This window comes from Clarias gariepinus, chromosome 5, assembly GCF_024256425.1.
Source record: "Clarias gariepinus isolate MV-2021 ecotype Netherlands chromosome 5, CGAR_prim_01v2, whole genome shotgun sequence".
Taxonomy (NCBI): Eukaryota; Metazoa; Chordata; class Actinopteri; order Siluriformes; family Clariidae; genus Clarias; species Clarias gariepinus.
Window position 1 is genome coordinate 18,923,898 of NC_071104.1, and position 15,872 is coordinate 18,939,769.

General features: G+C 39.4%; 1 protein-coding gene across 3 annotated transcripts in view; it reads left to right on the forward strand.

The window, feature by feature from the left end:
• myo16 (myosin XVI) overlaps window positions 1-15,872 on the forward strand; it is a 132,141-nt gene that overhangs the window by 27,234 nt on the left and 89,035 nt on the right. For all 3 annotated transcript variants that reach the window (XM_053496130.1, XM_053496129.1, XM_053496131.1), the window contains exon 2: window positions 1,731-1,973. In XM_053496130.1, coding sequence (XP_053352105.1) covers window positions 1,766-1,973 — 208 coding nt within the window. In that variant the 5' untranslated portion in view covers window positions 1,731-1,765. The remainder of the gene's footprint in view (window positions 1-1,730; window positions 1,974-15,872) is intronic.

Genomic DNA, 15,872 nt, shown 5'->3' on the forward strand with positions numbered 1-15,872 from the left:
TTTAACTGAACTTATAATGAATATAATACTGTATCTTTAAACTCAGCTTTTTGTATTAGGGTAATGAGGCATTTAGCTTTTTGCTTTGTTTCCAGGACATGTCCAGAAGTGTGTTGGGTGTGCTGAGTCACAATATCAATCTTATAATGTACTGCTGTTGCATGTGTTAAAAGTGAGACACCTTTGCTTGAAGAATTAAAGAGACACCCTAGAAAAATCTTTGATTTTCTTCTCTCCCTTAAATTCTTCACATCCTACCGTTCCGTGTGTCCTGACTAGTGATGGGAGACGGTAACCGTTCCATAATGGATAAACCGTTTGAGTAAACCAATGGATGATGGATTAATAATTGGTTGAACTGCACATTTACAATGCTTCTTGCATTTTTGCTTCCTGAAAATCAGTCGTGCTATCCATCACTTTTACAACACCCAGAGTACATTACACATCCCTGCATCAACTAGGATTACTCAGACTACCGAGTATATTACCGTTACAAACACAACACAGCTGTCGAAGCAGACGTACATTGTCATTGTACTATAGGCCAACTAGTGTTTAACCATCGTACACATACTCCCTTCGACAGATTTTGCACATCACCCTAGGGAGGCATGGAGCCTATGGACAGGGGACGCGAGGCAGCGCTCACCCTGGACAGGTTGCTAATCCATCGCAGGGCCCACAAGCACACAGACACTTAAACACTTCACTCACTGGCAAAGAGATTAGCCCTAAATGTCTTTGGTCAAACCTGAATGGCCGGAGAAAACTCTTTAGAAACATGAAAACTCCACACACATGGAACCCTTGAGGAGGAGAAAGTGTGAGGCCACAGTGCTAATCACTACGACACCATGTCCCACTTTTTCTCATTCAATTCATGTAGGTTTTATTTATATAGCACTTTTAACATCCCTGTCACTAATACATACAGTATTAAATGTTTTTAAGTTCTGATTGTAGTTCGTTCTTTTTTTTTTTTCCTTTCAGACACCTTAACAGTGTTTAAAATCCAAATTATTGCTTAAGCTGGGTTTAATGGGACACTGTACTTTACTTGACCCTCACGAGTTTTGGCGCTTGACATCTTGCTCAGCTCAATAAACAATTTATCAACTGTTAATAAATAACTAACTGGTGGCAGTGACAGTGCTACATGATTTGAGTATATGATCTCTGCACAAGTGGGTAACTGGGTTGCCAATGACATTTCTTTCATTTTTTTCCTTTCATACAGCTCAGTGACTCAGTGTGTGGGTGAAAGCTGTAAACCGTAAAACAACCATGGTAGAATAGTTGAAGAAAGCCATAAAGTAGGCTAAACTACTTGTTTAGAGCGCTGACGGAAGGAACTGTGTTGAGAATTAATGATGTAAATAACAGCAGATATTCAAGACTAGAGGTTGTTCCTAACCAGTGCAATTTCCCCAGACAGATCCTTATAATACTAAGGTCATGTTTTGTTAGACATGTTTTGTCTAGAGGCTTGTAGAGCTTGTTTACTGGTGAGCTGGTTGAATTCATACTGGGATCATTTGAGTGGTCTCCAGAAAGATGACGGTCCTTTTCAAGTCTGGGGTGTATGTACATGGGAAAGACCGCTGGCTAATTTTCTCACTTTATGAGACCAAGTATTTAAGAGGCATGGGTGACCTCAGGATTTTTTTTTACATACTTATATCCCGAGTGTTAATGGTAACATCGTTTCCTGTTCGTCTTGTTCTCAGGTTGTTTCCAGCTATGTAATGCCTTCAGGCAGAACATGGAGATAGACCAGTGCCTGCTGGAGTCTTTACCTCTGGGGCAAAGGCAGAGGCTGGTGCGGAGGATGCGTTGTGATCAGCTGTGTGCATACTACGAGCGTGAACGGACCCAGAAACCTCTGAGCAGTCAGCGCAAGAAACAATCCATCAGCTTCTTCGTCTCTGACATCCTCCAGGACGCCATCATACGCCACGATGATAAAGAGGGTAAGGCTTGAGGCACTGTGTCCCGAATCTTGAAAATGATTATGGTGTGTGTATAGTCTGTATAAAACATGATGAATGTCAGACTTACAACTGTATGTCAGATACATACAGTTTCTTTTTTTTTTTCTTTCTTTTTTTGGCTTCTCGTTCATACAGCATTTGGGACCCATCTGTTTTCATACATTACACTCCAAGTTCAAGATCTAGTGTCTACCATGCTGCAGATCTTATTATATTATTTTGTTTGTGTGTGGGCGTGTGCCTGCAAGGACTCCCCAGCTGGTGAAAAAAAGCAGCAAAATTAATTTCCAGCAAGGCATCGAGTCGCAGGCTCAGCCATTAGCGTTTGGGTATTAAGTCATCCTTCACACTGATTATAGCCTAGTCAAAGCTAATATTCTGTGTGTAGCAAGGAGGACTGGACAGCCACCCGCCCTTCCTGAGCGATGAAGCAGGAAAAGTTCGTTTAACCAAGCCAGCTATTTCTGCGCATGAGGTTGCAGGGTGGAGTAGAAGAGTTATTTTCAATTCTCTCAGGACAGATAGAGCTAAGAGGGCTCTGATTTTTTTTTTTTTTTTTGGTGACGGTATGACAACTTTGCAACATGCACGATATAAGAAGCATGCCATTAAGTAAGAAAAACCTTGCATTATGCATTATGTGGGGATTAGTCTAAAAGCCTTGCATAGTTGAACCAACAGCTGCAGGAACAACTGGCCATGGGTATCTGCTAATAGAGACTGTGAATTATATTCTAGTCATGCTTTTTCATTCATTCATTTATTTTCCATACCTCTTATCCTGTGTAGGGTCAGGGGGGGAAGAGACTATCCCAGGGACAAAGAGGGGACACCCGGGTCGGGGTGCCAGTTAATTTCAGGGCACAGGCGCACTCATATTTATGACACATTCATACAGTACATTACATATAATTTTGAAACGTAGTCTTTACCTACCCATGACGCCGTCTTTAGACTGTGGAAGTGAAACGGAGTATCCAGAAGAATTCCACTGAGCACGGGGGGAAACATGCAGACACACCAGCAACAAGATTCACACTCCTATCCCACGAGGTGTGAGGCAACAGTGCTAACCACTAAGCCACCATGCCTCCCTTTTTATGCTTATTAAATCCTCCTAATTACTGTAAGCTCTTTAAGGGTATAATTATTAGCAACTCTTCATGATCGCCAGCAAGTGCCATTTGTTTGTCAGTTGATTATTACTCTACGCTATGGTTTATTTTCGCCAGTGTCTTTTTATGTTTTTTGAAAAGGAAATAGAAAGCAGTGCTTGTCAAAATAAAGAGTAAATGAAGTGAAAAATTGTGGATAACCAGCCAGATACATGTGATTTGAATCAACAGATATGAAGTATAGTTTTAAAAATAGAAAAATGCGAATAACAACTCTTCGTAACTGCTTAGCTTGATAGGACAGTTTATTAACTTTGTAACATAGTTACTGCATACAGTATGATGATGTGTTGTTATTTTGTATGCGTGAGTTGTTATGTAGATAATCATAAATTATGTAAGGGTTAAAACACAATAGGGCGGCACAGTGGCGTATGGCACAGTGGCGTATGGCACAGTTTAGCGCTGTGGATTTGCACCTCCAGGGTTGAGGGGTTTAATTCCCGTCTCAAGTCTATGTATGTAGAGTTTGCATGTTCTCCCCGTGCTTTGTGGGTTCACTCTGGGTACTCCAGTTTCCTCCAACGGTCCAAAGACATGCAGATTAGGCTAATTGCCATTCCCAAATTGCTTGTAGTGTGTGTGTGTGTGTCCAAGTTGTTTTAGCAATCATTAACTGTCATTCCCTCACCATCCATATTTTTTTTCTCTCTTAAAGTTAATAGGCAATAAAATCCCTGCAGCTTGTCATATTACCCAGAAACTGGAAAGTGCAGAGTGATTTGTCTTCAGGACTATCCGATGGCAGAAAGATTCCTGACATTTATAAACTGTTGAACCCTGAGACTTCTACCATAAATATTGTCTACACAAGACGTCACAATATCAATGATAGACACTTTCCGTGTTACATAACAGCTCTTTTTAAAATCCATGTTATGCGGCAGGTCTCTTATACAGGTCTCTGTAAACAAGCTGTTAATATAGAAACTATAATCGGTGTTCGCCACACATAGAGTACTTGGGTGGGCCACTCAAGTGCTATAGTGGTATAGTCAACCACTCGACGGGCCACTCGACTCCATCAAGCAGAACAATGCCACTCGATTAACTAGTGGCGGACAGTTTCCTCTCGTGCTATCGCTCCTGTACTGTATCTGTTTGTTCTTTTACCGCGAGAGCAGTGTACTGAGCAACGAATTCCCATAAAGAAGGTGTACTGATGGTTGCAAATGCCCCGCGGAGAAACACAATTTCAGACACATCAAACTGTGCACTTGGGTTTTCAGATATGTCGTTCAGAAACAAAGTTATCATGACTTTTAATGCACTTTACTGCTACCAGGATATGATAATGACGTTGTAAAAATGTAAAACACACAACATGCATATATTATTGTTATAACAACCTAAAATAAAAACAATAAAAATACATGATCTTATGATTCTGTGCTATTTCCCTGCCTATGTGAGCTATGTTAATTCCTTGAATTTAATTTCTCCTAATTTAATTTTTACTTTTGCTCAGTCATGTTTGTATAGTTGGTTAAAATGAAACGCAATATTTGTAGGTTGTGCAAAAAAAAGAAAAGAAAAAAAAAGGTTATGTCTCTCTATACCACACAATACTGACCCCATACTGTATGTAATAAAATGGCAAGTGCCAACCCATCGCAGGACACACACACACACATGCACACACTCACACACCCATTCACACACTACGGGCGATTTGGGAACGCCAATTAGCCTAACCTGCATGTCTTTGGACTGTGGGAGCAAACCGGAGTACTTTATATTCCAAAGAGAGTTTATTTCTTCTTTTTTCTTAACACACAGGTAGATGGAGCAGAGGGTTTGCTGGTTGGATCTCTGAAATGTGAAATGAATAGAAGTATTAAATAAATCAAAATATTGTGGTAAAGATCATACGTATTTGTTGTTTGTTGTACGTAGTAGGTCACTTTTGTGCGGAAAGGTAATGCCAAGCCGCAAGTATATTTCAGACCTATGAGAAACACTGATAATGTATTGGAAGGAATATAAGCCTGTGCCTTGCATTGTGGCCAGATCTACAGTCAGAGGTGCAGAGATGGAAAACTGATCAGCAGCTGATCAGATGAATTCTGTGACTGCTTTCCTTTGTCTCCGACTTTCCAGCTTTCTCTATCATCCTGTCATCATCTTCTGTCAGTTGTTCTGTGAGTGGTTTACCCAGCTGCCAGGTCAAATCTGTGTCACACTTCCCAGCAGCCTTTGCAGACCAGCCTGTAAATGCCTCTCATTGGCTGCCGCCCGGGTTCAGCTGGACCATGACACCAGCTGGTGTTCCTGTTGGAAACAAGGCACCTTTGGCTGGGGATGAATGGAAACTTCAGCCCACCTACTAAACACTAATTACCAATCTGGCAGTGCACTGTGCCTTTGTTTCGGACTTTGGGCTCTCTCAGGCAGAGAGACATGCTCAGCGTCTTGTGTAAATGCCTTTTGACCACTCACTGGCTCTGATTATTGATTTCTTATGGTGGCTCTGTGCCACCATTTTGGTTTCAGGCTTCCAAGTCGACTGCTAAATAGATTCAGAGAGCATCAGTGTGAAACTGTCAAGATGATTTTTGTATGTGTAGTCAGCAGGTGCCAGAATTCTGTCATATTTAAATTAATTTTTGAATTGAAATACAAGGAAAGCAGATTTCCGGGTGAGGCAGTTCTAAAGTGTCTGAGTGTTGATGTTTTTGTAACAAAAGTCTTCTCGGGTGTTCATGTGAAAATTACACCGAAAAAATCTAAAATCTGTTCACGCTACGTTTGAGTTCTTCCTTCTCTAATCAGAGTGAACTCTTTGTGACACCTTTGTGGCAACTCATGTGGGCTCTAAGTTTGAAAGATTTTTTTGGGACACCTGCAGTACAGGGATTGATATGTCTGTCTACAAGAGGATTTGTGTTGGTGTTTGATGTGGGTTATACAGGCAATGCCAAATCCACAGTGCCTGGATAAAAAGCCCAGCTGATATGTTCTGTTTCAGTGAGGGCTGCAGCTGGCCCACACACACACATACACACACACACACACACACACAAACAGAGACCAGGAGCGACAAGACTGAGAACAAAGACACTTCTTTTGTTTTTGTGTATCAGTCAGATATTTCCATCACAATTAACTTTCCATTTTAGGCAGTAATAAAGGAAAAAGACATCAATCAAACTTCAATCTGATTATCAATTGATGCTGTTAACCCCGTTTTCAATTTTGTGCGACAAGATCTCTATTGTAAGCGGCTTGATCGGTGGAAAACTAGGAACGATGCTTTTGTAAGAAATATATTAAAGGATGTCACCATGGTAGACCAATCCCTAGCCTGTGTCTCCTGAACAAACAGATTTTATGTCTAGACTGTTTGTTTTTAATTTGTAGTTGCATGATAGACAAGCAATTTGTAGTACCAGAGAAAGACAATAAGTGTTCTATATACTTAAATTATCGACAAACTCTACACACATCCTCTACTCTGCATATACTGTATTACCTGTAAAAATTGCAGTCTTTTGTGTACAAATAATTGTACGTGTCCATAACAAAATAAAAAATATATTTTATCCGATTAATTTTTTATGCTTTACTGAATGACGCTTTAAAAGGCCGATATTTTCCCCCCACACTGTTTTAATGCTCCAGCATTTTCATACCTCAAGCTCGCGTGCCAGTTCAGTGCCTATGTGAATGAGCTACTGCTGAGCCACTCCCACCAGGTATCTCCTTATATGAGGTCATGATAGAAAAGACAAACCTCAGCCAGCATACAAATGGGAAAAAAATCGGACATGGCAGGAAATGGCTTAAAGTAAAATTTGTTTAATGGGTCTATTTTAACTATCACTTTTAAAGTCTAGACAGATAGGAATCAAAAACATGGGCAGCACTTTGGAGCTTTTATGCGTCTGCACCGTTTGACATCTGGATTGTTCACTGTGCACTTTGGGTTGACAGATTGTGACCATTTTGTGGGTGACTTTTGTTTATTACAAACAAACTGGAGTAATGCAAATGTATTTCGATCTAAACTAAAATAGAATTAACATAATCTTTTAAAGAAATAGTCCATATATCAGTAATTCAGCCGCTTAATGAATGGCACCTTTCTAGTCTCCTTGACATCTCTCTAGAATCGAAACAAGTTAGATTTTTGTCATCATAAGCTTTTATGGTTTGCTGCATTAGGACAGGCCTTTACTGGTGCACTGGAGCAATCCTACCGCAGTGAGATCAGCCTTGCTTTGGCTGTTAATGAATTGGATGTGGAATTGCAGACACCGTGCTGCATGTGCAACTCTTTTTATCCCCCTTTCCCCTCAGTCTCTGTATGTCTGATTGTCTTTGTGTGCTGATTAAACCTTGTCACTTCCTCTTCCTCGTCCATCAGGCAGGGATTAGAGGATAAGGCTTCCATCTGGAGATATGCTGCATGTCTGGTGATGGTTTAATCAGAATTTTTATCACAAAGCAGGGCCTTTATTACCCCATACACACTCACCAAGGCAGACTGTGACCAAGATGATATATATATATATATATATATATATATATATATATATATTTTTTTTTTTTTTTTTTTTTTTTTTTCGCCTCAAACTATCTCTTCACTGTGAGTAACTTGGGACACTTCAATATTCTTCTGTTTATTTGCCCTGAATATTACTTTGTCTATGATAGTCTGTCATAGTGTGTTATCCCATATTCCCTTGTACCTCGGCTGGGCAGTGAGAGAGTGCTGCCTGAGCATCTGCTACTCTCAGCATACTGAATGTGAAAATCAATCTCAGCCCTTTTTTTTGTGCACCCTTCTCTAATGCTGATGTGAGGTGTGTTTGCTAAAGGTCCTGTGCTGTTATTGGGTTGGTATTGAATTTTATGCTTTGTACTGTTAGAAATTTGATGATTTCCACAGATATGAATAGACCTGAAGACTTATTGAATGCTACTCGGGTTTCAATTTCACCTCTTGCATATAAAACTAAATGCTACCTTGATTTAATCACAGCTCTCATGCTCTTATTTACAAGTCTGAGAGTGGCATTGGAAGATCATCATCTTTATACATACAGTATTCTTCTCACCGTCTCTAAAACCCGGCATATAACAAAGAATTGGAAAGACTTAGAATGTGCTTGAGTACATTAGTTTTGAAATCAAATAACTATTTTACTTGTACAGTGCATTGGAAAAGTCATGAGCGATGCAGTGACCCATTTAATAATTCCAGCATAACCAAAACATCTAACTTAAGGTATGAATCAGTGACAGACAGGTGCAGATGATGACAGATGATTAGGCTGGTGATTAGTATACTGCTGATGCTGAATGCTGGCTGAGAGGTTGAAATAGATGAGATGGGAAATGAGGTTGCTGCTGAGGTTGCTACAGAGACAACACATTTTTTAAATGTTTCTTTAGAACATTTGCACCAATATCTATACAACATATTTTTGGGAAGATGACAAAAAAAGCTGGTGTATGACGTTTTGAGAAATGCCACCTGTATCTCTTGAATATTCCTATATGATGCTCAGAGTTATGGTTACAATCCATAGATCTGTAACGATTAACTAGGGAACCTAGGTAAGGGGAATATCCATCTGATTGCTCATATTAGGCCTTTTCTTCTAACCTCTTGAAAATTAGCTTAAGTTTTAGGTACATCTACTGTATGATGTTCTGTGCTGCAGTCGACTTCTTGTTTTGCCTTTTTAGCATCTGTGTGGGTAGATTTTTGTCAAGTGTTGTGTGCTATGTTTCTATGGTATCAATCTCAGTTAATAGCTCTAAATTATCCCACAGCACATCTCCTTTACAATAATTAAAGATGATTATATATTGCAGTCTGCGCAAGGCAGAGAAGCTAAAAGATTACAAACATCAGATATCACCATGGCACTGTCTTTTCAAGCTTGTGTCTTGAAATAAGCTCTGCTTCCAGTGGCAAACTTTATTGAATAATGTCGATGTTAAAAGAAAGATTTTTAAAGTGTTGTAAAAGGACACAATATGTCACCAATGTTTATTTTGACTAGAGGTGTAAATCATAGGGAGACTGTTGATTGGATGAGATTTTGGCTTATTGCAAATTTCAACTGCATTAAATTCAACCGCAATAAAGTTCACTGTCTTACAGTCATATCTAATAAACATTAAAATGTCTCATACAAAACAATTTTACATGGCAATTCACTACTCCACACTGTAGTCCAGTGGGTTTTGCACCAACTGTCTATAAATTTTCACAAAATCCAAGCATTTGTGAAGTTTAGGGATTAAATCTATTGGATTACCAAATAATTAATTAATACCAAAATAAATTTATTAAATTGCATAATTGTTTAAATCACAACGCACTAATTTTGACAAGCTATATGGACGCTTTAAAGTATTTAAAAAAAATCCTTTCATATTTCAATTGTGCTTTTCTTACTGTAATGATGCATGCTTGAAGTTAGAAACTAGCATGCATCACTGATGGAACACAGTCAAATCAAACTGTAGTAGAGAACATTTCTAGTTATAAGCAGAAAAATTACATTAGCATTCAGGTTACCTATTATTTAAAGCATACTGTGTTATGCATATTTTATGGATTGTGGAAACTTTTTGTTCCTGTTGTTTAGCTAAATTCAATGTACAGTACTATATGCAATTTGTTCAATTCTACCAAAGAAAGCTGAGTATATTCTACTAGTTTGCTATAAAACGTAAAAAATATAAATCGTATGCGTTTTCTATACTTGCAGCAAATTCTAATATCAATAATAACACCTATTGGAGTGAAATAGCCAAAAGCTTGTGTTACCACTTAATAAAATTACACTAGCGCTAGTACCAGGCCTGGTAATCTATGAAAAATAGCCATTGTGCTTTTAAACCTATACTTTAAATTTAAATTATTATGAGTAACATCACTTTTTATTGTTCACTTGGACAGAATAAATAATGATTAGAAATGATAGTTTTTATGTCCAGTGTGAGGACTCTGTGTTACTGACGATGTCCCTGCATGTAACTATAATGAATTCGGAGTGTGCTTGATAAGAGGCTGCTGATAAGAGGAGAGAATGGGATTGGAATCAGTTCTTCAGGGATATGGGAGCACTTCAGTAGGTCTCTGCTCTAAACGTGGTTCTGCCTGGCTGATTTCATTTAAAGCCCTCCACTACACAATCCTGGTCTTATTCCTAGTTCAACACTTGTAGCCAAAAGAAAAAAAAAGCCTCCAATGGCAATTTTGAAAACACGAAGCAAGCATGCTTGACTTAAATTCTAGGTGGTATTCAGGACAAGATTGGGCTTTGACAAGACTTAGCTCTAGAGACAATTTTTTTTTTTTTTTGTGAAGACAAAACATTTATATCAGTGACGGCGGTACAAATGAGAAGTGTCAAGAATCAGAGCTGAAGAAAAGAAAGAGTCAGCTCTCAAATGCACCAGCAGATGTTTACATGTGAAAAGTCAATTTTGTTCTGATGATTGAATATGATGGAGGACAGAGATGCACTCAGGAGAAAACGGAGAGAAAATTATGTTCTATACACAGTACGCTCTCACTCTTACTGTTTTAATTTCTGTTTAGACATTTCCCTCGATTTTTTTTCTCTGCTTGTTGTAATACATAGGATAAGAGCCCCCAGGGACAGTGTTATCTCCGGACAATCTATCTCTAGTGCATTATCTAACAAGTACTTTCCCGTTTAAGCATGTATGCAAGTAGCTTTTAAATCTAAGAATAATGGATAATATCTGTAACATCCCACACTGTATCATCCTCAGCTGAAGCTTCTTATGAAACAGATGAAAATGCTGGTGCTGGTTTCTGGTTCCACGATAGGCAAATCTTGTGCAGTAAATTTTAAAGCTAAAAGACAGCTATGTGCATGTCTTTGAGACTTTGTTAGATCATTGAGCTTTTATCCATCTGACACAAGAGCCACTCTATTCCTTAAACTGCTTCCAGTACAAGAGGTGTGCTAAGTGATGGGTTTAAAATTTCATTTCTGTGCAATGAGTCATCCATGTGCAGCTTCCCGTAACTGGAATGACTGGTAAGGAAGAAGGTGCCATGTCTTTGGTTTGGACATCCAGGTCCTTACTCTGCCAGAGAGCGGGCTTTATAAACAGTATATATACCAACCAAATAACAGTGGAAATGGGTACTGGTCCAAAACCTATTCCCACCCACTCCACTGTCTTTTCCATCCTTTCCCCCCGAAGAGCAGTTTAATTCAATTCAAGCTGGTTCTGCTCTGCTAAGCTTGTTTCACGTGCAGCAAGCGCTGTCTGAATCGCATTCTCTGCATCATCTCTTCTAGCTCTTCTTTTTTCCTCAGTGCATCACCTCTCAGCCACAGATTTTTATTTCATTCACCTTTTGTATTTCTTTACCCATGCTCTTCTTCTTAGCCCACCTTTCGTTGTTTTCTTGCCCTTTTCCCAGCTCTCATGCTTTACCATCATGCCTGGTTTCCATGGAAACGCCACATATGAGTTCAACAGCTGGGGTGTCATTTTACAGTTAGAAGCTGCACGTTTTGCCCACTGTTGCATGCACAATCCAATGGAATGAAATCCTTTAGGTTAATAACGATAAGCACCTAGGTAGAACAGCATTTCTCTTATCAGCCAAAAGTCAATGTTTTTTACTCCACCGTATCAATGCTCATTTCACACTTTGTGCATTTTCCTTATATATTTATATTTTCATTGGTGTTTGATGTTGTAGCCGTTTCCTTTTTTTTATATATATATATTGCCTTCCATGAGACAATGACATCATGTATTTTAGAAGACATGGTAGAAGTGGAGTAAAAAACGAATCACATCACCTAATCAAAAGGGAGTTGGAGTCATATTCTCAAACCTGTAGTGGAAGTGCGATGTATGGGAGGAGTGAGTGGTTGCTGAGTGAGGCACCAAATAACACAACACAAATAAACCTAGTGAGAGAGTTTTCTTTTTGACACAAAGGGTAAAAAATGTATCTATCCTTATAGGGATCTGTGCACTGGACAGCACAATGGTTCTGTCAAGCGCACTCTGAAAATCCCAGGGAGAGGCTGGTTCCTAAGGTAATCAGCCTCTGTCATCTTGGAATTGCTAAAGTCAGAGCAGATGCATAAATATGCTTCAGTATAAAATTTAAGTCCATGTGAAGTAAAGGAATATCAGAGCTTTGTGTGTGCCTTTGATCGTCCATTTAGTCATAGTCTGTAGTGAGCTTTAAAACATGATCTGGGAGTTTATCCCCTATGGTTTATCTCTCTAGCTCTGGGTAATGTATAATGTATTTTTCTCAGACCCCCCCTGCCCCAGAAACACAAACCGGCAGCATATAATCGGTCCTCCTTTGACCATGTCCTTATTTTCCAGCTCTATGCTCAGGTGGATCTCGTGCTGTCTAAATCTTCTCCTTTTCTTAAGGGATCTTACCAAGGATTTAATTCTGTTCAAGTATAGTAAGCTAAATTAAGGATTAATACCTCTGGATACTGTGCGTTGAAACAGAATGTGTTGTGGACATTTCTTAAATTGTGCCTACCGGCTTCTGGCAAGATCCGAAACATTTTTTTAATAGTGAGAATGTGTCTAGCCCGTGACCCAGTGGTGGCTCAAAGGGCTCTCGACTGCTGCTCATTGCAGAAGAAAGCTTCCTCCAGCTCTAAGAAAAGTACCTGCTTTGCTATTGATTGCAGATTGGCCCGACTGATTAATAGTGTAGCCGGCATGCTAGTCCGCTGTCTGAAACTCAGAAATGAACAGTGCTTGAGATGGATTAAATTGCGTTCTATGTATAAGGCACAGTAAGAAATTCAGGTGCTATTACAAATTCTAAGTGGTTGTACTCCAGTTGCTCTATACAGTAGGTGGTTATCTAAAAATGGTACAAAAAAGGGTTGTTATCATGGTGGCATGACTTCAATTTTTAGTAGTGTTGTTTAATACAGCATACAGTAATATGTGATATTTATAAATGCATTAAAATCATATTCAGGCATCCCCATATACTGTATCAGGGAGGCAAGGAGAGTTAAGGCCAAGCATACTGTACTGTATGTGCTTACTGTCCAGTTAAGTTGAGAGGACAATAGGTGATTTAATGCAGATCAGTTTGGTAAATTTATCATTACCTTTGGTGTAAGAACTCCCTCATGGGAGTGGAAGTTGATCTGCATAACCAAGCAGATCATGGCATAATTAGCTATTACCTCTCTCCAGCTAATAGGTTTTTTTTCAGCCTTGATGAGGCTTTTCCAACCAAACTGGCAGATGGTGCAGATGTTCCTGGGTTTGAATGCATATTTCACTATGGATTGTAATTACATTGGAAGCAGAAGCCACATGGTATTTTGAGGTATCAATGAATATTCAGTTTAATACAGCATGAGTTCCTACATTTATACACTGGCCAAAAATGTAGGGTTAAATTATTGGGCTGCATCAAGCAAAGAACACAACTGAGGACGTCTGAAGTTACTGGAATAAGGATCTATCCAAATCTACAGTGAAATACAGTGCTGACCTGTCAATCACTCTCACTCTCACTCATCTTCTGTACCGTTTTATCCTGTATTCAGGGTCGCGGGGGGCCTGGAGCCTATCCCAGGAGGCTTCGGGCGGGGTACACCCTGGACAGGGTGCCAATCCATCGCAGGGCACACACACATACACACACTCACACACCCATTCACACACTACAGGCAATTTGGGAACGCCAATTAGCCTAACCTGCACATTTTTGGACTGTGGGATGAAACCAGAGTGATCTGTCAATGTTGTGGAAAAAATGTAATCAGAAAAAATCATGATGGGCGATGACTTAATGCTTGGTGAAGTTGCATCGTAAAAAAAAAAAAAAAAATAATTAGTAGAAATCACATCTGTGATTAATTGGAAAAAGTGAGAGCATGTTCACATACACAATGCAATGAAAACTCACTGATAAAACTCACTAAACTGATAAATCCAGCCAATGCACCCATCATGCATAGTGCCCACTGTATACAAACCTCTGGAGAGGTAGTCTTATTATCTGGGGGTTGTTCCTGTAAGTCAGGTCTAGACTCAGCAATGTTATTTGGCAATAAAATAAAGTCAGCTGAGGACGTGAATGTACTGTATGACCAGGTCATCTCATTAATGCATTTCTTTTTGGTTCCCTGGTGGCATATTTAATGGCTCGAATTGTGAAAGAATGTTTTTGGGAGCTTGAGGAATCATTCTCTTCTGGGTGATATCTGATGGTGGGGTTACAAATCATTACAGTATAAAGTTTATAAATTATTTAAGGCAAACAGTATTAAGTTGTGTATAGAAAAGGTCTTGAATATACTCTACGTACTAAATAAGCTCTGATTGCATCGACATGTCCTTTTTTGCATGACGTGTCCTTTTTTTTTACAGCATACATTCATTTTCATTTTCACTGCAGTGTCTTCTTATATTTTTATATTCCCATTTTGTCAGCTCAGCTTGTAACAGCATGGGAATCCATTTACTACTGTAGATCACTCAGCTAATAAGTCCTTAAGCTTTTCCCATTTATCACAGCACCATATTGGAACAGAAACAACACAGTGTAACTGGTTGTAGGAAACAAGGGATATGGATTTAGAGGATTAGAGCGTTTCCACACTGTCATGTTTAATGGGGTGTGTATGACTGTGCTCAAAAGTCATCTTTTCCAGTGAGTACTGAAAATAAGAAGTTAGACTTAAGTTCAAGATAAATGTACTGTGGCTTATGCAGACTTGTATTCTAGCTGTCACAGTAATTGTTAATAGTTTATTCACTGCATTGAAAACAGTGACATTGACTCTGTGATCTTTAAAAAATATTTTTTTAGTTCTTTCCTCTGGATTTTTCCCCCCTAATTTAGTCACGGCCAATCCCCCCTCCCCCCCCCCCCCCCCCCCCCCCTTCAAGTGATAACTACCAATCAGGAAGCGTGAAAGTTATCACATGCTCCTTTTATTCCTTTTAGAACTACTGCATATGGTGCGTTCGGGGACGGCATAACAAACTCAGAGGAATGCGCTGTCCACCCACTTCTGCTTGCATGAGCTCACAGATGCACATATTTAGATAGTGTTTCTGTGATTGATAAGGGAGACTATGTATGCTACCCCTCCTCCTCCCGAGAGCATAGCCATCCTCACGTGATTGGGCAAACCCTATTCTGTCGAGCCAGTTAGGAGCCAGTGATCTCACCATTTCTGTTGATATCGTGATATATGTGTGGAGGTCTCAGTGTCGGATGTCACTGTAATTTAATTCTGGAAAACCAACACATTGGTTTTCTACTTTGACACCTCAAATCAATAACGTCCCGGTGCCAGACACCACAGCACACCCCCAGAGGTCTTCTGGAGTCATGCCCCAAGGGACCAGAGCTGCCCCAGCAACACAAGGGGGACCTAGACAGTATTGGGACTAATGTTTTGCGTTTTAATGTTATGGCTGATCCGTGTATCCTAAAATGCTTCCCAAAATCTTAGACCTTTTACACATTGCAACCTTTATAAATGCACTTAAGCCATTGATTAGATTGATAATAGGAACTAGTCATTAAAAAAAAAATGCTGTTTGTTTCTTTATGGCACCTTTTACGTTGCAAGGCACACTGTTTCATTCAGATTTTTTGGTCAGATTGGATTTGCCTGTTATGACATTTCACATTCATAATTACAAATGACTTTTATCTGACTCTAATGTGGAT